General features: G+C 43.0%; 1 protein-coding gene across 1 annotated transcript; it reads right to left on the bottom strand.

The window, feature by feature from the left end:
• Positions 1 to 1,058: 1,058 nt before the first annotated feature.
• Positions 1,059 to 21,812, bottom strand: BCL2L14 (BCL2 like 14). The gene is made up of 6 exons (XM_019744674.3): positions 21,612 to 21,812; positions 15,130 to 15,578; positions 10,759 to 10,938; positions 8,682 to 8,749; positions 5,415 to 5,681; positions 1,059 to 1,962 (listed from the first exon to the last, which is right to left on the bottom strand). Exons 2-6 carry the CDS (start codon positions 15,569 to 15,571, stop codon positions 1,924 to 1,926), a joined length of 996 nt encoding a protein of 331 aa, XP_019600233.2. The 5' UTR covers positions 15,572 to 15,578; positions 21,612 to 21,812; the 3' UTR covers positions 1,059 to 1,923.
• Positions 21,813 to 22,082: the final 270 nt, after the last annotated feature.

Raw genomic sequence — 22,082 nt, 5'->3', positions numbered from 1 at the left:
ATAAGCCCTAGCATGACTTTGCAGGAGGACATCCCCTGAACATAAGCCCTAATGTGTCTTTTGGAGCAAACCTTAATATAAGACCCGGTCTTATTTTTGGGTAAACACGGTAGTGGATATAGGCAGTACTCTCAGCCCTGTGTGAGCTTTGGAGCATGATCCCTTAATATTTTCAGGTGGCTTTTTTCTAAGCCTTGGATCATTTCTTCACATGCATGTATTGTTTGCAATCCAGTGTGAAAGACTGGTTCTTATGGTACAATGTAGTAAGTATAATGTCTCTATACAGCACGTTATGGAGCATCCTTATGAGGAAAGGCATTCAAAATGTAGCCCCATGGTGGCCAAGGGAGGCTTAGCAATGCTTCCTGGAGAAAATGAAGGCGTGAGTTCGGAAAGATGAGGAAGGGTTAGTTGAATTAGTGGAAATAGGGGAAAGAGCACCAGCAGGCAAGAACACTTCAAATGCAGAAAATATTGTTATAAAGGCTCTGGGCTACAAGTTTGCATAATACATTTGGGGAACTGTAAATAGTTTGAAATGGTTGGATCAAAGTGGGAAAAGAGATGGTCTCCAGTGTCTCCATCTATTAAGGGAAACTCCTTTATCCCCAACATTTATGACTTTCAATGTGGGGGAAGAAAGTAAAAGAGATTAACTCATTTTAATTGAGATGGGTCAGATAGTGAAACGTGATAATAGATAGGTCCAACTTTCCCTTAAAGCTGCAAGTATGTCTGATTAACTTATTTATTTATTTGCTCATCAAAGGTTTATTAAATACCTATTAAATTAATTACATAAAGCTATATGTTGGGTGCTAGCGATCCAGAAATTTGTAAGACCCTATAATTTGAAAGTATTTTTAAACATTGTTGTGTGTCTTACATACTTACTGTGGAACATATTTCACTTACTGAAACACCTCACTCTGAACAGTATAATTTTCAGAAAAACAATCGGTGACTGCTTTGAGAAGAGGGGAAATTTTCACCTTAATTCAGGGCAGCACATGATAGAGAACGTAAGTGTACACTTGGCTTTAAGTACCAGGCATATTCTAAGGACTTTATATAAATTAGCTCATTTTATCCTCACAGAAATTTTAGTACTATTACTTATTGCTTATTTTAACCACGAGATACACTTATGACAGTGGTCTTTCCACATATTTATTTTACCAGCTACTAATCATTACACTCCCACAAAAAAATAACAAAGGAAGTTCCAGAGACCTTGAGAGGCAGAGGTGAAGTCACTGAGAGGGTTGAGGGTAGTAGGAGTAATTATTTTCTGCCAAATGGAAGTTTTTCAAACTAAAGAATTCTCCCAGAGAAGTGAGTAAAAAGGGCAGAAATGGCAGTATCTCCCCAAACTAGTAGGCATAGCAGTAAACTCAAGAATCTCTTTGAGCTATGTCTACCAACATGAACAGAAATATCTTCCTAAAGGTAGGCTTGAAACAATGTCATTAGTAGGCCATCCCATGTGTAGTTTAAAAAATAAATAGTACTAGAAACCAAAGAATAGGCACATGCGCAATTTATCATTTCGTCCTCATGAGGTTTGCGAATATCTGTAACATACTTTCCTTAAGGTGGCCAACAGAGGCAGGATGATGGTTTCTGTTCTGACTTTTGAAAGAAAAATTACCACTTGTCTTTCTAGACATCCTCACACACTCAGTCAGTGGAGAGGCTGAAAAACATGGATGTCAGGCTACGCTATACTGCAGTCTATGAGCTCGAGATGAACGAGGCCTCTCCTGATGTCTCTTGATTCACTGGATTAATGGCTTTGAAAACTTCAATGCTCCATCTGCCTTGGGCATTTTTATTTTCTCCTAGGGTCTATGCTGAGACCGAGGTACACAGGGCCACGACTGGCCAATGCGTATTCCAGATTACACATCTTCTAATGTTTCAGTCTACTTCTTCATGTGACATCCCAAGCACTTTTTCCTAAAGGGGAAAAAGAGGAATAGAGTCTTAAAATTCCAGGTTTGATTCACTGTTGAAGTGAAAACATATGCCTGCTAACGCTGTTCTCTGATCCCAGGCATTAGCCGAGGCTCAGAGACTATGCGAGGGAGGCGGGAGGGCTTGGAAAGGTGACCGCCATCCTCGGTGCGCCTGAAGGAAAACATCAGTTAAGTACTTAGGCTACACATCCAAGGCGAACAGGCTAGATGGGAAGAGGCTTTGCTGCTGTATTTAAAATTCAAAATAATAGATACAGAAAAGTTGATGACTATGGAAGTTGCAAACCTCTCCTTTCAGAGTGCTGTAATCTGGGTGAGGTGGCCGGACAGCAGGGTAACTGTGTGACTGATGCTCCACAGTGAGGAAAACGGACAAAGGAGTAAATTAAAATCTCATGGCAGCTTGTTTAACATGCTTTGTAAACAGAGTTGCTATTCATTTGCTTGACTGGTTGATTCATTATTTTACAAGTATTGGCTGAACATCTATGATGTGTATAAAAGTAATGGGAGGTGTGAGAGATAAAATACATAATCCTGCCCTCACAGATTTGCAATGTAGTTGTCAAGATCAGATGCACTCATATGAAATGTGGAATACTGAGACAGTTAGGAGTGAACCCTGAGCTCCCAAAAGCCTAGGAATAGTTTTCTTCCCTCCGCACCACTACAGGGACACTCTAGAGAGCCACTAAAATACCTGGGGCCAATAGAAGTCCCTGGAGGCTTGCCACCCAGTGTCATCTTTCTTTCCTGTTCAGGGAAACTGAGCACAGGTCTTAGTCCACTTCTCCACACTTTTGTAGCTCATATCAACTCAAAGATATTCTTTTATCAATATCTTTATTTTTTTGCAACTCTTTCTGTGTCACTTTGGAAAAATCAGTCCTTTCTCTCTTATTCTTGTTCCTCCCTTTCCTAATTTCCAGCTTTGGGCTCCAAATTAAACCTAATTATGACCAAGACTTGAAATTAGGATTTATTATGACCTGGAAAAGTAAACTAATAAATTTTGAATTGAAACTACAAATGATCAAGAACTAGTGCCATCAAATTCTAAAGTCTTTGAAAATTCCCTTTATTATTTCTACTGAAAAATCCAGCTATTTTCTCTAAATAGAAGTGTTTTCTCTCTAGCACCAAGATCCAAATTTAAAAAAATAATAAGTAAATAAAAATGTTTGTATTTTTCCTTTGCTCTTTTTATTTGCTTATTAGAACCACACTTTTTCATAACAAATTTATTGAAATATACCATAAAAGGATAAATATATTTTATCCTTTTAAAGCATATACTTCATTGGCTTTTAGTGTATTCATAGAGTTGTGCAACTGTCAAAAAGAAGCTCCTGTTTATTAGCAGTCATTCCCCATTCCCTCTCCTCAAAGCTCGGGAACCCACTAACGTGTCTCTGAATTTGCCTATTCTATACATTTCATATAAATGGAATCATACAACAGATAGCCCTTTTGTCTGACTTCTTTCATTTAAAATGATGTTTTCAAGGTTCATCCGTCAGTACTTCACTCCTTTTTATGGCTGAATAATATTCCATTGTATGGATGTAATACTACATTTGGTTTTTAAATTCATCATTCATCATTAATGAACATTTGATTTGTTTCCACTTTTTGACTTATGAATAATTTATTTTTAGCCACCCTAGTGGGTATAAAATGGTATCTCATTGTGGCTTTTGCGTTCCCCTAATGTTGAAATGAAGATGTCAAGCAAGCATCTTTTCCTATGCTCATTGGCCATTTGTGTATCTTCTTTGCAGAAACGTCTGTTCTAATCCATTGCCCATTTAAAAAATTGGGCTGTTTGTCTTTTTATTGTTCAATTGTAAGAGTTCATTGCTTATTCTGAATAGAAGTCCCTTATCAGATATACAGTTTGCAAATATTTTTTCCCATTCTGTGGGTTGTCTTTTCATTTTCTTGATGGTGACCGTTGAAGCAGAACAGTTTTTAATTTTGGTTTGTCCAATTTATTTATTTTTTTGTTACTTGTGCTTTTGGTGTAGAACCACCATTGTTTATAAGACACTTTTGGCATTTCAGCTACATTAATTAACAGGCTTTTGAGAACTGGCCTGTGAATCCAAATGATACTTATGATCTCTCTGGAAAAAATATAAACAGAACCAACAATGATGGTAATTTCCTGTATTAATTATAGTGCAAATATGAAGTGTTGTGAGAGGTTCAGAGGCTGGTGTGGACCTTGAGATGGGGTGGTCAGAAAAGGCTCTGGGGCAGAGGAAAGACTTGAGGGGGTCCTGAAAGGGAGAACAGTTAAAGCTGAAATAACTTTGTGGAATTTATCCTCTTAGCATGAGTTAAGGCAGCTTGAACTTAGAATACTTAAGAGCCTTAGTTGTTCAGAACAGCCACTTAAAGGCTATGTGGTACAAAAGTAGAAAATGGGAAAGAACAGAAGATTGGGTAAGCTCAAAGGCATCCACTAAAGACCATGGCAGGCACTTCAGCCCCTTAGGCAAGATCAGCTGTACGTTCCTTCCAGTAGCCGAGAGGCTAAGCCTGTTTGGAGGCCCCAGGATCACGCTGGCCATGCCTAGAGCACACTTAAACCTGCTGCTGGCCCCTGGGGCATTCCAGTGGGAAGAGGACTAAGGATAATATGGGATGAAGGTCCGTCCTCCTCTGAGGAAGGGTTTGAACAGACAAAAATGCCATAGAGGTGTTGAGATTTAAAGCTCTGGGGTAAAGCATTTTGACAAGGTTGACCTTAGAAGGCCATTTGAATATGGCAGTTTAAAGGAAATCTCAAGGAATGGGGATAAAGGATGAGGGAGGGGTACAGGCTGAGGAATGGGGGTGAAGATGTCTGTTTTGCCTGATATCAGGTAATTAAAAACAGATGAAAATTTAACTGCTTTGTAGTTTGTATCAAAATGTCCCCATCAAAATGCTGGGTCTAAGTAGCAATGACAACATGTCGTGAACCCTGAATCTCTGCAGGAGGATTATCCCCATCCCCTCAGCATCTGAGAGTATGAGGAAGAGTCTGCGTCTCCTGGTCTCACTGCCAGACTTCTGCTGCCTGCAAAATTTGTGAAAACAAATTATATCTGTCTAAACATTTTATATCTCAACATCTCCTCGTTTCCTGTTATAGCTGATCAGTCCCTTTCCCCTGACACACATGTACCCTTTGGGAGCTCAGTAAATATTTATTGATGATGAAGATAATTACCAAAAATATGTTCCCATCAGTGGGATCTATCTCTTGCCACTCAAGTGTCCTAAACCCATGAGAACTGCTTCACAGATGTGCTCCCTTCACTTAAAAAAAAACAAAAAACAAAAACACCCAAAAAACTGAAAAACAAAATGAACACTCCCAGGAGATCTATCCCATCTACTCTGAGATCTGGGAAGATTTATTTTTAAATAGGATGCACTTACCCATCCGCCATGCTGCTGGATCCAGGGCGAAAAGTTCTCTTTCAGATACTTGGTTCCAAAGCCTAGCACCTTGTTCATGGGGTGGTTGTCAATGGCGGTGAGCTTGGCCGTGGCGTCTATTGCAAGAGCAACCTTAAAGCCCTGAGCTTTGACCTCTGATTCTCCCCTGGTGTCTACACCCCTTAGGAACTGGTCTGTGATGGTCTTGAAAACACCATAGGTTAGCCCATCCTGGAAGCTGTTCATCAAAGCTTTGTCTTTCTTCAGCTGTGTAAAGAGCATAAGCGTTCAGTGGAGCAGCATGGGCCCAGTCAGACAGACTCTCTAGTTCAACAGTGGCCACTACAGCACTCAGCAGGAAACCTGGCATTCAGTCTCGCCCACGTGGGAACCGAACCTGAGACCTCGGCATTAGGAGCACAGTGCTCCAACCACCTGAGCCACCGGGCCGACCCAATCTAGTCTCAACCATGGCACAGTGTCCTGTAGAACCGGACGGGCACATGCCTGATCTCTGAATTCATTTCTTCGGGATGATAGGTGATAAAACTGACCAGCCCACTCATTCAACAGTCCATGAATGTTCCCTGAGCACTTACAATGGGGGGGGGGGGGTACTGTGGGTGATGAAGACCCGGGCGCTCACTCAAGGGGCTCACGGTCTAGTGACAATTGCAAGACCGCGCCAAATGCTTTGAGAATCGGGCCAGGGACAGAATCCAATGCCTGCAAATCACCGTCTTGGCTCAAACCTCTGCTCCACCTCTTACTAGCTGTGCAATCTTGGGGAAATTACTTAACCTCTCAGCTTCAGTTTGTCACCTTTAACTGGGATGATGGTAGTACCTCTACTATCGGGTAACTGAATAAAACACTTAGCACTGTGCCTGACAGGGAGAAGTGCTCTCGACACGTTAGTAATTTTTCAGGATGCTGTGAGAGCACAGGGGCATCAGGGAAGGTACATATGTTCACTTAAAAAAAGAACAACCTGAATCTACTGATTCCTTTCCATCGTTTGTACCATTCTATTTTACCTCCCCTAATATCTTCCCACTCTACCTCCTTTGGACTATAACTTTTACAAAAAAAAATAAACACTGCTTCTGCTTCTTTTGAAAAAATCAGGGCTTGTGTCATAAAGGTAGAACTCACCCTCATTTAAAGCCATCCGTGTAATGTCTATAAATATGACAGTTGCCATGTGAAAACAGAAATGGCTTAGTGAGCAGGGACTAAGTGTTTATTTGAAAATCCTCTAGTCTGTGCTTGAGGCATGATAAGATGAGCAGGTTTTCCACAAATAAAAGGGATATTCAGGGGATGAGTCAGATGCTATGGGAAGATTTTGGTGGAACGGTGTCCTTTATCTGAGCCCAGCCCACCCCCAACTTCATGTCACACAGGAGCTTGTCTGAATTATATATCTGAAGCAGAAACGACCAGCATCCTCCTTTTAGTGATTGACTCAGTTGAAGAAGCTAGACTCAAACCTCAGCGGGCGACCGGAAGGCTGGACTCAGCACAAACAGTTGAAAAATCCAATGCCAGAAAGACACGTCTTCCATAGAGTCCCTGTCCGCTGCCCCCGCCCTTTTCGGTGCAGCTGGCTCTGTGGCATCCCTGGGAGGTGCGGGATGAGGCTGCGTGGGCTGTCAGGCATGCGTGGCTTTGCAGACGTTCTGCAGCCGCGGTGGGGCTCTTCTTCCCTGTCCCACTCTGTTGGGAACTCACCCCCACACAACACAAGTCAGACCTGCCAGAGTCCTCCTCTACTGGGGAACCACTTAAAAGGAAGAACAGCTACGTGTTCTACGTAAATAATGTCAAGTATCACCCCAAATCATCAAGAGAGTGTATCAGGCAAAGTGAGGTGTTTTAAAGTGGCAATTTGTGGGGTGAAAAGGAAAGCATCTCTCTTTATAACCAGAGGGGTTGACCTTATCCCGCCTCCTGCCACTGGCCTCCCTGACCTACTGCAAGTCACTGCATAGGAAGGCCGGGATGGAGAATACTGTGAGACCTCCAGAAGCTTCGCGCTATAAAGAACCCTCTAGGACATCTAATGGATCTCTCCCGTTCAGGTACTGAACTGCTGGCTCGTTACTGGCATCTACTTGAAATTCTTCCAGTGTCAGGAAGATCATTCCTTCATGAGGCAGCCCTTGGATCTGAAAGACAGCCCCACGTGCTAGAAAATTCATTCTTAAAATGGGGAGAAATCAGTTTTCCCTGAAACTCCTATCCATTGGTGTTAGTTCTGGAGAAACAAGTGTCCTTAAATCAGGTACCATGTTCTATGTTCTGCTTCTGCTGTACCCCCATCTGCTCCCTACTTGTGGCCCGCAAGTTCACACACCCCCTTTTCTCTTTTCTTTAATCTGATATCCCTGGTTTTCTCTGTCTTTTTCATTCTGCACCATCTCCCATACTCTTCACCACCCTGGTCATTGTCCTCTGGGCACACCTTTGACAAAGGCATTGAGAGAGGAGCCACTGAGCATGTTGTGACTGGGCTAGTGTGACTGGCTACCTCCCAAGGCCTGACTTCCTCCGCGTGGATCCTGGCAAAACAAGGAAATGGGTCCCCAGGCCAGTGCCTGATTGACAAACTCTAGAGACTACTTGGCGGTCTATGGGTGACGGACATGGAAGAGATGGCGTTAAGAAACCCGTCTGATTACACTGGAGGCCTGCTTCATCTGAGGGCACTTCTCATATGTTCCTGATTGGAATGAGAGGTCTCGGCTTCTAAATGGCAGGAAATCCAAAGTTCTCCAAGTAACACTAATCCACCTCCCCAGCTGAATTGCTAAGAAAGACCTTGAGTAGAGAACAGTCCAGCCACTCTAGGGGGATATGTCAGAAAGGGCTCCAGCCTCGGAGCAGCTGCGGGACTCAGATATCCAGGCTGTAGGGCAAATGCAAGAGTCTAAACTTCTCTGAGGATCAGTTACATGGGGAACTAAATTCAGAATTCTATTCAGCAAATTGTAATTTATTGGTGTCTTTTCTTACAATAACAAAGTTACTTTTTTCGTTTCCAAAAATTCCAAGGAGGCTCCAGAAGGTTTACTTATGTTTTCCAAAGTGATTCATTTTTGAGATCCTGCCATCATGAAGAATTTTGAATCCAAGGGAAATAAAATTTAGGACTAAGTGGAAACCAGAACTTTCAAAAGCAATACAACCAGGAGTACAATTCCATTCTCATGTACCGGTGCATGGGCACAGAAAGAAATCATGTTAGTTCAAGAAGCTCCATACCTCTCTTTCCAATTGATCCCCTGAGTATTTCAGCAGCTCAACGATTTTCGCTATTATTTGGTCTTCATCTGTCAGGGGGAAATCCCAGTTATTTCTTTCAAGAAAAAAAAAATCTTAAATTTTCCCAGCGATTGAGGTAGACAAGTGCTTTGTAATTCTTAGCAAATTAAATCTTACGTTTCCCTTTCTGATTAGGCACAAACCATTCTAGACACGCTCTCTTATAGTCCCCTCCTTTCCTTTCTACTTCTTTCTTTCCTTAGTCCTCAATTCTCACCGTGAAATTCATCACTCTATTTACTGTAAGAATGTTATTGAAGATGTTAGTTCCACTACACATGATTCTATCTCTAAAGATATTTAGGAGAAATTTCTCTCTGGTCTTTGGACTTCTCCTGAGCAGATGGTACTTTTTCCAGATGGCCACCATAAATCCCGTATTTGCTCATATCCCCCCTTGAATAGCTGCTAGAAAGAGCCAAATTTGTGGCCCCCATTTAAGAGGGGGTATAGTCTTCCTGGCCTGCATTTTGTGAATTAAACTCATTCCTAAACCCACCTTGTTTTCCTGCTGTTGTTTTTACATTATTTTTCAAATTTGATTTACCTTACCAAAATGCATACTTTGTATGCCATGTCTTTACAACAAGGTGGGGTATAAATAAAATTAGTAAGTTTTCCCTCCCCAAAGGCTCAAATGGCAGATGGATAGAGAGATGGCTATAGTTGGTTTGTGGTGTGTATGTTGGAACAGGGGACGTGGAGTAGGATTTTTCTTGTCTCAAAATGTGCTAACAAGGCAACATGAGGAAAATGGTGATTGCTGTAGACAGACTTCAGAGAAAAGCCAGTTACTGAGAGAACAGCATTTTTTACTTATGGCACAATCTCTGAAGTCATGGAGCCCTTCTGTTTGTCCCAGATAAGAGGGAAAGAGAGGCCAAGAAATTAATCTAGCATGTCACATCTCAAAAAGGTCAAGTGAAGGGCAAGGTAAGTGGGAAGTCTGAGACTCAAGTCACCTGGGAGAAGAAAGAATGCGTATCTCCATCACCCATGTGTTGTTTCTCTCTGATCCTGCTGCCTCTCTCTGGGAGAGGTGCTGTATCAGTGGCCCAGCTTTCTCACATGTACAGAGGATAAGCCTTAGCTTTAGCTTGGTTTAAGGGTATTGCTTTATATTGCTCAGGCACACATGAGATAGCAACAAAGGGGAGACACTTTTTAGCAGACTCAGAGGGGTCCTCCTCTCCTCTCCTCTCACTCTAAGTCCCTGTGGTGGCTGTGGTCCCAACAGTACAGCACAGGGTGGACAAACTCTGCTTCCAGGGTGGGGAGACACCCATACCTTTGGGGGGAGAACTTTTGCCCTGTGCTCTGCCATGCTGCAGACCCAGGAGCCACCTCTGCCCCTCATCTCCACTGGAGTTTGGGGAACATCAGCTACAAGCAAGGACTGTCATTAGTGAGGGAGTGCAGCGCTGCATTTCCCTTCCTGTAGCACGTGGTTCTGCTCCCCTAAACTCCAGAATTCCTGCCAGTCTGATGCGATCTATAGTCCTAGCTATTGCTACAGCTTTGGTCACCCCTTCCCAGTTCTGCGGAATGTTCTGTACCAAACCTGATGTCTGACACTCACCACCCCGCCACCCCCTGCTTTTTCACAGGAGCTGAGGGCAATATTATGAGTTCCTGGGATGGTGCTCCATCTGCAGCCTACGACCTCCTGTGAGCAAACTGGTCCCTGGCCATTGCTAACACGATTAAATCGAAGATTGCGTTTCCCCCTGTGGACCGAGTTGAGTACACATTTTGTACTTCTTCCTCTCCCTCAGTAGACTTTTCTTTGGACTTAGCAGCAAGCTTGGCAGGTGGCTTCAATCTGCTGGCACACGCCCCTTGGCTTGGGCTGGTCTCTCAAGCTGGAGGTCAGTGCCTTCAGCGTGTTGTTTTCATGCCTTCGGTCCAGGGCAGCAGAGAGTCTAGGTCGCAGAGCACTGAGCTGAATAATTACATAAATGCTTGTATGCCTCTGCCTGGAAAGCAGCCCAACACAAACACTCAGGAGGAAGTTTACCTTTCTTAGCACTTGCCGCTCGAGGCTGGGAGGAGCCCTGGGCCTTCAGGTGAGCAATCTGTAGTACAAACCTCCCTTCAGACCTGAGGCTTCGTCCGTGGGGGTGCTCTTCTGGCGGTGGCCAGGAATTAACAATTTCAGCAACTCGGTTGGCAATGGAAACAACCTTGGGGTCCACAGCTGAAACAAAACAAAATGGTGCTGAGAGGCCCTTCCCAGAAGAACTTGGTCTAGCTCATTGGTATGCTCAGTTGCCCGAAATGAAAAGACCAGCCTAGAGTGAGAGGCAACCGCCTGGGAGTGTGTGTACGGGGGAGTCCCATTCTTCAGAAAGCACTGGCAGTTGCCTGGCAGAGGCTGTGGTGGGGGAGGAATCCACAGAGGAATGATTGCCACCTTGAACAATTGCCCTTCTGCACCCTCTTTTTGAAGTCTTGCAAAATTAGGGTCCCTTTTCCCCTTTGTGAGGGAAGATACACAAAAGGGAGTGCTTAGTTCTTTGCCTGAGGGAATGCTCATTATGCTTTTATTTTTATTCTTTCTTTTTCCTTTTTTTTTTGGGACATCCTTTATATCTTGGAGAGCTGGCCCTTATGTGCATAGGAGGGCATTCAATAGTTTGACAAGCCTTTGGGGCTTGGTCACTGAGGAAACAGAAATATCCCAGCTCTCGGGCCATATTCATTACTCAAGCCCATTATCAAGTAAACACTGAACTCCCCTTGCTTATACAGTTATGTGCCTCTTTTCTCCTCCAGGTCTACTGGGAAACATCCAATTAATGCTGATAGGAAACAAGGACACGTAAAGTGCAACCCATGACCTTCAAGAATTAATAATCCAGGAAAAGAGCACGTCATGTATTTGCACACATTACTATAGAATAAAGCAGTTTAGGACATGAAGGTTTAAATGACATTGGCCCCCTGAATGTCATAGCCTATGAAAGACAAGTCAGCTTTGCCCCTGGTGGGGGATGGGGTCGACGGGGTGGGCAGGAGGTATTGCTGATGGGTTCAGGAGTAAAATGTTCCCTGTTGATTCATTACGAAGTTCTTAACTTTTAGCAACTTGTACAAGCTGTCTTTGATGTAATATGAAGCAGGCATATCATGTAATATTGGAAAAACAGTACTATTTAATTCATAGACTTGAAGAAAGTAACAGAGTAGGGTTTGTGCTGGAAGGCTGGTGTACCCAGGGGAACCTGCGGGCTTTATAAACCAGGATAGGTAAGAGGCAAGGCCTGGGTCTCAGGAGAGATTATGTCACATAAAAAGCAAGTTTTGTCATCTTATGGAGCTGCCAAGGTGATTTCTGATCCTCTCTCCCTGGATTTCTCCATACATGACAGCTTTGCTGCTCTCCCTTCAACCCCAAGGCATTCACTGAAAGGCCAGAGACTAATGCTCTGTTCATAATGCCTCCCTTTAAAATACAGTGTTTTTCACGCTCCATCCATAGGGTTCAAAAACAGAGGAGCGAATTAGAGAGGTCAAGGACAGAAGAATCAGTGCTTTTCCTTCCTTCTCATTTTAACAACCAAACCAAATATACTTTCCATTTTTAAATCACCTTATTGTAGTCTAACCAGCCTCCTCTTGAATTCTGGCCACCCTTGGCTGCTGGTAAGGAAATGGCAAGTGGCTGGATCCCAAGGCCAATGGGAACCTTCCTTTGCAGTGTCCCCAGGAGATGGGAAAGGAAAGCTTACATTTTCTACCTCTGTAACATTGTACGTCCTGTCTAGGGTGATTCGTGCATGGCTCTCCCACCAGAAGTCACACTGTACCCCTGGTGCACCCAAAGAAGGCAGATAAAGGCTCCCAAGGCTGTCGCTCCTCACCCCCCAGATCCTCCCTTCTTGTGGCAGGGCAATCACTACCCCCCTGCAGGTACAGAAATACCCAATCTGACTTACCTGTGTTCAGTTTTATTGATTTCTATGTCTTGGTGGGCATGGAGTGAGCCATGCCGATGAAATACATGCAGGAAAGACTAGAAGCAAACACATTTTGACTCAGATGAACTAGTTCTAGTTAAGATTCCCATTTTGAATGCCTTAATTTTAAACGCTGGAAAAAGAAAAGATTTCCTTCCTGTCAGAGTAGGTTCCATTTGACAGGCAATGGAAAATTGGATGCGAGTGGAGAGAGAACAGAAAGCCTGCTCATCCTTTGCAGTCTATTTTGGTGGGTGGTCATTGTGGGGCCAAAGAGAGCAGGAGAGCAGGGTTGGGAAGGAGCCATTCGGCCATTAGCTTGAGGCATTTGTTTTAAAGAAGAAGGGGCAGAGAATTTGGGAGAGATTTTCATATGGTCAAGACTTCTATTTCCCACCCACTATTTGTTTTTTTCTTCTTTAGTAACCGACCCCTGAAATGTCAAAGGCAGCAATGGACCCAGGTGAAAAAACTACATTTCCCAGTTTCCCTTGCAGTAAGGAGTGGCCAGTGAGATGTCAGAAACTGGGTACAGTTTAAGAAAGTGCTCCAAAAGATAGCTGAGTTATCCAGAAAAAAGACACCCTTTTGTCCTCCCTTGCTTCCTCTTTCTTCCTGCTTGAAAAGTAGACATGATGGCTGGAGTCCCAGCAGCAACTTTGGAATATAATAAGGTGACTTTGAGGTTGGAAGCCACTAGCTGAGGGATGGTAGAATAAGAATCCCTAATTACTATGGAGCTACCATACCAGGCCTGGGCTGCCAAACTTTTGGTCCTCTTTTAATGGGAGAGAAAAATAACCTCTGTATTATTTAAGTCATAGTTATTTGAATTTTCTACTATAGGTTGCTAAGCCTAATCCTAACTGTAACATTCCACATCTAGTGAATCATAGCTATGGAGAAATAAAAGATTCACAAGAGAAAGAACCTGGGTTGATAGTTTCTAAAATTAGTACTGACATCCATTTTTCTACATCATAAGGCCTCTTGCTGCTAGACATTGGTGTTGGGACATCACCTTACTGTTCTCACTTAAGCCTGGTGTCTGAGTTCTGGAAATGGCAGCCCAGGCAACATTGTGACTTTAGTTAAAAGAACCTAGGTTCTTTTAAAAGAACCAACTTCTGAGCTCTGACTTATATATGGCAAAATAGAAATAGAATGCAAGGCTCTCTTGGGTTACACCCAACATAAAACCAACTAACCACCCATATATGTAACTAAACAAGAAAGTAAGAAAAGAGAAAGGAGAGAAGTGAGGACAATTGTGCATGAATGTTCAAAGTTAAGCCCCCTTAAGAGGTAATCGTTTCTACTTTTTTAGAGATATCTATATATCTATATAGAGATCTTGAAATTTTAGGCAATAAAAATGGTCAAATGACAGTTCAGTGGTATGGAGATACAGAATGTCATTTAACGCACGAAAGCCAGAAGATAGATTAAAGTCTGTAAAATCTTCCTCTGTCTCCTGGCAAAGTCCAAAGAACAGGCTTTTTAGGTGTCTTGAAGTGTTCTGTTTGCTCCAGAGCTCAGAGACACCCCCAGCAGAGGCTTGCTGTACCACTGGGGAGAGGAGTTTCCAAGATAATCTGACTCTCACCTCTTTTGTTTGAAAATTCTATGTCTAATGGGAAGTGGAAGTTTCCTTGATCAGACTGAATGATCTAAAGCTGTCCACTTGTCAGCTGAGTCTCCAAGAAAGCTAGGACACTCGCAAGATTTAAAAAGTGAGACGTTACTGCCACCTGTTGACTAATTATTGGCAAGTTACACAGTCCCATCAGCCCAGCAGGAGGGTTTTGTTTGTTTGTTTTTAAAACTAGGCGTCAGGCACTAGGCATTGTTGAAGGGGAAGAAGATGCTTATGCCAAGGTTTGTGGATGAAGGGAGACTTTTGCGAAAATGTTTTATTCAATACAATGTATTTTCTCCCACTGAGGGAAGATTTTGTCAAAATGCGTCTCAGCTGTTTTTTTAGAGTGGTTTAGACTTTGAAAAGTATTTTTGTATGTAGCTGCCTGATCTTTCCATCCACCCTAAAAGGTTGGGGAGGGCGGGATACCCCAATATGCAGATGAAAATACAGAGGTGCTGAGAAGTGAGTTGGCCTGCGCCCCTGTCCAGAGCGCTTTCCTTTCTATTGATCTCTGACATAGAGGTTTAGGAATTTGGGCAACAAGCTTATTTATGGACAGTGGAGCCAGAAAACCAGTTCTGCCATACTTCACTGCCATCCTTTTCCTCCCTGCTCAGTCTTGAGACAAGTAGGGCAATTATTCTTGAATAATAATAACTTGGGAAACAGAGGCACGATGAGTGGCCTGCCTGAGGCCACGGTACCAGCTGGGAGGAGATGAACCACCATGCACACAGAGAAGGAAAAGATTTGGTTGTGGGAGAGGAAGAAGCCCCCCAAAGCCTACCTTCGGGCTCTAAGCACTGTTGCACGTTAGAAGGAGACCTGGGTGATTGCTGAGTGGGCAGACCATCCTGACCCGCCAGGATACTTTGACTTTCAGCTTGGATCACCGTAAGCGAGCTCTGTGAGGCTTCCTCTTTCACTCCTCCTCCTCCCAAGAGTGTTCTCCAAGAAGACTTTTTCTTGGCAAGGTTTATGGGCTTCTCACTGGATTGAGAATGTCTGCAAGGCCAGGGCACCTGTGTCCATGACTCGTTTGCTGACCAAATCCCCAGTCCTCTCTGGGATAGACTTCTTGTTCTCAGCGGCTTTGGTGAGCAGACAGCAGAGCTCTTCTTGAAGACATGGTGTTTGACATAGAACTCCAGGATTTTGAATTCCATACTGTTTGGGTCCTCGTCATCCAGGGGGATCTCCTCCAAATCGCAGGCACTGGTGGTGCACATGGCGGGTCTGCAACGACAAAGCCCACATGGATCTTTCTGCCTTTGGGCCATCTACTCCTTGTAGGTAAGGAGACACAGGGGTGAAACTCAATGAACATTTGTCAAGCACCTATTCTGTTTGCGCTGGAGGCAAAGGGTAATCAGAGATAGAAAAATCAAGGTGCTTTTGGAAAGTTCATTTTTATAGAGATGAGGAAGAGAGACATGTACATAGATAACTCCAAACAGAGAGTGAGCTAGGAGTTGAAACAGAGATGCAGATAGCCAGGTGTGGGACATGGAGGAGGAATAGGCAGCTGCAAACAGAAGGCAAGTGAAGGCTCCTTGAAAGATAGAAAGAGCTTAGGTGGGTGGATGGATATTGGGGCTAAGAACAGGATGGGCAGAGGGTAGACTATGGGTAAATTTAGGATGTGTTTGAAGAGGAGTGAGAGAACTGGGGTAGAACACGCATGTGCTTCGTGGGTAGCTGTGACTCAGGCATGTGGAGGGACAATAACTGAAGTGGCAGTTGGGGCCTGGTTATGGGGGTCTCTGAATATTAGCCTGAAAGCTTTCCATTTTCTCATGCTGGTCGATTAATACATTTCAAAGGAAGGCCTAGACTGTGGAGGGCAGTTAAAGGTCTTCTTGGAAGAGGATAGGTGGGCAAAGGGGGAGGCCAGCTCAGGAGAGGGACATGTCTGTGGTCCCTGGCCCTTCCCATCCTCTCTCCCTTTTTCCTTTACCCTTTACTTTAGCTTGTGCAGAATTGCTTCTCTTTCTTGCCGTATTGGGCATTCCATGTAAGATTTCATCTGGAAAAAAATCCTGCTATTTTTTACATATTTGAAGAGCACTGATGGAGGCAATTCAGTTTTGAGTGTGAGAGTGATGTGATCACAGACATGTTTTAGAAAGATCGATACAAGAAAAAAAGTGATGGGGATGGAAGGGTTTCATCTTTATTTCCATATTAATAACCAGAGAGATAATAATAAACTGATTTTGTTCAATGTAAGCTTTCATGAAATAATTCCTTTTCTGGTTTCCTGCTGGGAAATAATTTCTTTTTGTTAATAATCGGCGTTGCTTTTTTTCTGTTGTATGTTAAGGACTACATTTTCATTTCTGTCCCAGATGCCAGAAAGCCCAGATCTACCAACCCTCATTGGATTAAAGTGGATGTACTGGAAAACAGCTTGGTTCTCAGACTAAAAATCCTGAGTTCAAATCCTGGCCATAGCACTGACTAGCTGTGTGACTTGGGCAGGTTACTTCTCCTCTCTGAACTTGAGTTTCCTATAGATTAGTTGAAAATAATAATAGTCATTTTGTAGGGTATTGTGAGGGTACAAGACAATTCATGAGAAGTCCCAATTCAGAACTGACTCAAAAAATGGTAGCTGCTAATTTTTTCTAGTATAACTGTCATCTCAGGCCCTCTAACTCCATCCTTGAGGTGGCTCTTCATCATATTCCCTTCCCTTAATTTTAAGACTGTCTTTGGGCATGTGAATTTGTGTGATAATAAATAAACTGTAGTGATATTAATCGGATTGACTGGCATATCCCTCCTTTTCTTTCCAGAGGACCCTCTCATACCAAGACCAACTCATAGAGAAACGGGACAGTGACTGCAGACAGGGCTCAAGGCAGTGTGACGTGGTTCAGAGAGACTGGACTAGGCGTCTGGAGGCTGGAGGCTCAGGGCTGGTTCAGCTTCTAACTTGCAAAGTCCTTGGGCAAGTCACTTAATCCCTTTGGTCCTTGCTTTCTATACCAAATATTCTCTATCTTTTCTCTCTGATTCTACTATCTGAAGGAGGTGTAGGAGATGAAATATCTCCCCTGCAGGCCTGCCAGAAGCTTCCCGTTTCCATTGCTCTTTCCTCTCCTTTATTAGGAAGAGCCTCACACCAGATGATATGGAAGCTGTTCATCGGAGGAACTGCTCCTTGGCCAGGCCCTGAGAAAGCAATGGCTTTTTATATTTATAAAATGCAATTCATATTATCTAAGCCACTGACCATATAGGATGACTACATTACAAACTGTGAAAATCCTTTATAAACTATAAAGCAATAATGTAAATGTTGCCCTGTATAGAGTAGTGGTTTAACATGCTGGTCTCTTGATTCAGATCACCTCGTTCAAATCCTGGGTCTTCTGCTTACTACTGTGTGACTTGGTACATTTGTTAATTTATTTGTGCCTCCATTTTCCCATCTCTAAAATGGGGGTTGAAAAAATCCTGCTTCATCCAGTTGGGATGTGGATAAAAAGAATTAGTACATCTAAAGCACTGAAAATTCTGCATGGTAGGTGATAAATGCTCAAGAAAGATTAGCATTATTGATTAAAATTATATTAATAGGTTGCCTTTTTTGTAAGTAAATGCTAATATTTATAAAAGCAATCTCATCAAGTGCAGCAATTAAGAAAACTAACTAGTGACATGCAAATATTAGGTTTAGCACAAAATCCACACTCTTTCCCTACAGTTTCTTATAGTCATATGTGTATATATATATGTATATATATACATATATGTATATATGTGCATATGTAATATATATATATATATATATATACACACACATATGACTATAACAAACTAGGGAAATACACATATATGACTATAAGAAACACACATATAAATTCACATATATACACACATATATATATGGTGTGTGTGTCTGTGTGCATGTAAAGTATATATACTGTAAAATAAGATTGGTACTTGGCTGGCTTCCCTTGCACCTAGCACAATGCCTGACACATTGTAAATTCTCCATAAATATTTGATGAATGAATGAAAAATGATTACAGAGCTGCCAGATAAAATATGGGACATCCAGTCAAATTTGAATTTCAGATAAACAACATACAATTTTTAGTGGAAGTATGTCCCAGATATTGTATGGGACATGCTTATACTGATGCTCCTCGACTTACAGTGGGGTTACGTCCAGATAAACCAGATAAGTTGAAAATACCATAAGTCAAAAATGCATTTAATATACCTAACCTATCAAACATAGCTTAGCCTAACCTACCTTGAATGTGCTCAGAACACCTATACTAGCCGATAGTTGGGAAAAATCATCTAACACAAAGCCTATTTTATAGTCAAGTGTTTGACTATCTCATGTAATTTAACATGTGCATTACTTTCACACCATCGTAAAGTCAAAAAACTAAGTTGAGCCATCATTAAGTTGGGGACCATCTGTATTTCAAAAATTTATTTGTTGTTTATCTGAAATGCAAACTTAACTGGGCATCTTGTATTTTTATTCAAATCTGGCAACCCCGAGAATGAAAGATGTTGCTTAGAAATATTGAGACCTGAGTAAGGTGTAAGGGAGTCAAGTCGACCAAGGGTCAAGACGGAGCAACGTGAGACAAGCAAGAGAATGAGCCAGAAATGATGAAGCAAGAGTGGGGTGTGTGGTCAGAACCCTGGGCAGCAACTTGGAATGGAAAGGGCTGAGCCCAGAGCTGCAATGTGTCAGGGGAGGATTTATGAGGTTTTTAAATCGAAGCTTCCATTTCAATTGGGTAGCTCAGGATGCTGTAGCAGGAAGTACAGGCTGGTGCTATAGGAGCTACGTAGGAAGGTAGGAGGGTAAGCTGTCTCTTCAAGCCATAATACTATGCTTTCGAAGAAACATCCATGTAAGTTAAAAAAAAAGAAATAAACAAGAAAACCTTCTAATGTAGTGTGAGGACATCAAAATTGTGTGTGTGTGTGTGTGTGTGTGCGTGTACATATGTGTGGCATTGTTGAAGAGAAGAAGGGTTGGACTTCTTTAAGAAATAAGTTTGCTAAATTCTGATTCAAGAGTAACATCAGAAAAGGGGGGAAAACACTGACGTCAAGATGGAGTACATAGTCCTTCCATTTTGTGAAAGAAGAGATTTTTATTGTGTTACCGGCTAGAAAGGAAAAGAGTTCTTGGCCCAAGCAACAGGCAAGGCCAAGGATGAGAAAGAAGCAGAGAGAGCAGCGGTGCTCAGGCAATGGCCCCATGAATGCGGAGACCCTACCAAAGGGTGGAGGAGGGTGTGTGCTGTGACCAGGGCCTGGAAGACACTTGGCTGAAAGAGAATACGTGGAGACATGAAAGTATTAGTTAAGACACTTTAAATCCTTTAACAACTTGTATGTTTTCTCCCCCTACTAATCCTCATTGTAAATTAAGGGAGAACTTTTGTTGAATGTATAGCTGTCTTATTTTAAAGCAGCAGTGAGTTAGTGTCATCACATGTTGGATCTCTTCTGCTCGCAGCTATTGAAAGTAAAAGCCTGATTTCTGGGTTTTGGAAACGTACACCATACGTTTTATGCTTATGTGCATGGAAATGAAGCCCTGGGTTGGGGTCTCCTGAGCGCTGGTTCAGAGCCTGGAGGGGAGAACTAGCTCCCCAATAAGACCTGTGAGGCTTATTTTAATTCAGTGAGTCATGGGTCACCTTATTCTTATCACCTTATATTTACACACTCTCTTCTTATCTATAGTGAACTACACCAATGTACTCTCAAAAGTAAGGTTACCCTGCTTCTTTTGTTGGCCTCTTTTCCTTCCCAGAGAGTTCTTTACCCCCTAACCCCGTACGTGGCTGAAGTCCTCGGGGTCTCCCCGTTGTTTGTCATTTAGGTGACTGGCAGAGCAGGTGCTGCTGGGTGGGTACTGTGTGTTCAGCTGGGGAGGCATCTAAACTCTTTTGGGACATTTGGAATTTTTCTAGCTCTGGATTTGTTTGTGGAGGTAAGATTTCACGTCCCTTCCTGTGGCAGGTAATGGATGAGTGAATAGAGGCAACAACGCTGGTGCAGACCTCGTGGTTCCGCGCAGAGGCTGCCACTAGTGCTCCAAGTCAGCTGGACAGAACTTACCCTCGGTTCACTTTGTGTCGGCCTGACCCAAATGTGAGAGGCCTGGAGGCCCGCTGGGCAACAGGCTCAGCAAAAAAGCTGTCTTCCATTGCTCGGGACACACAGAGGTGGCCCGGGGGTAGCTCACCAGTGTAAACGCTCGTCTCTGAGGGAGGTTCGCAGACCAAATTATGAGTTAAGTTTGGTCTGGTTGCCTGGAGCCTCCTCTTGAGCACCTTACGCCCCCTTCTGCCCTTCAGAGGCAGTCTGCCCGTTTCCTTCCTTCTCCAAACTTGAGGAATGCAGTAAAATGTCTTCACTTCCTACAATAGAAGCTAAACTGAAAGACAGAAACTTAGGTCATACCATGTTTCCCTGAAAATAAGACCTACCCGGAAAATAAGCCCCAGTTAAGATCGTCAGCCAGACAGACGGAAGCATTTAGTACGTTACGACGATGTTCCAGAAGAAGATGACATGACTGTATTTGAATAAATGTAGATTGTTGTACATGAAAAAATAAGACATCCCCTGAAAATAAGCCTTCATATAGCAAAAATTAATCTAAGACCCGGTCTTATTTTAGGGGAAACATGGTATTGTTCAAACAAAAGGACTAAGGCTCAGCTAGGAGGACAAGGGGGAGGGCAGACAGAGAGAAGGGAGCTCCCCAGAGGGCAGGGAGAGGGATCACCCGTGTCACCTAGTCCTGCTCTGCCAGGACTAGACCTTGTGCCCAAGTTCCCACAGGGCGCTCAGGACTCTGGGCTCAAACCCAGGAGTCCTGCCCTCAGCCCCCCCTCTGTTCCAGGGGAGGGAGTCAGCATCTCCATGGGCCACCAGCTGTCATAGCATCACATACCTTGTCATATATTCAATGACAACAGAACTGCATCATGTTAAAAATGACTCAGCCAGTTACATGATCTTAACTGAACTACCCCCAACCCTCTGTAGCAAAGGAGAAATGAAAGAGAAACCTGAATATCTTTCTTTTTCCTTGAAACCCAATAAACTAGACTCTTAACTGTCATTTTGCTTCTGAGAGGGACTTTTGAACAAACTCAGGAAATGTCTCCCCTAGTTAGACTGCCTCATTAGTAAAACCAGCTCTGAAGATCCGTCGTGCACTCCTGGGAAGGCTGAGAACAAAAACTGGTGCCTCTTGGTGTCTGTTACCTGGTCTCGAAGCTGTCAGTGGCTTCTCCTGCTTCAGGTAGGTGGCAGTAAGGGTATTTTTATACCTGAGTCTCCACGAAATTGAAGAGGCAACTTGCACGAAGTTTTCTTGGCTTCTCAGTTAGGAAGTGTCCTGTGATCTAAGACTCCATCCGGCTGTAGCCTTTTCAGGTTTAGGACTAAGGCTGAAGTGAGGCTTGGGGAAAGATTGGTACTTCCTTCTTAAGCCCTGCCCCCAGCTTTTAACTGAAGGAGGGGCTGACCTTTGCCCTGTAATTTGACTCTAAAAGGAGTTCTGTATCTTTTATTAAGGATTCTTACTTCCCTGTAGAACAATTATGTGATTATTTCTGATAGTTTTTTACTTTCTTTCTGTTTCATCATTTCATCAAATGTTTACTGACCACCTAACATGTGACTGGCATTTTACACATATTTAATCTTAACAACATTGAGAGGTAGGTGTTATGA

Source organism: Rhinolophus sinicus, chromosome 1 (genome assembly GCF_057876585.1).
Source record: "Rhinolophus sinicus isolate RSI-liver-muscle chromosome 1, RSI-T2T, whole genome shotgun sequence".
Taxonomy (NCBI): Eukaryota; Metazoa; Chordata; class Mammalia; order Chiroptera; family Rhinolophidae; genus Rhinolophus; species Rhinolophus sinicus.
The sequence above is the reverse complement of the archived record's forward strand: the minus strand, read 5'-3'. Positions and strand labels throughout refer to the sequence as shown.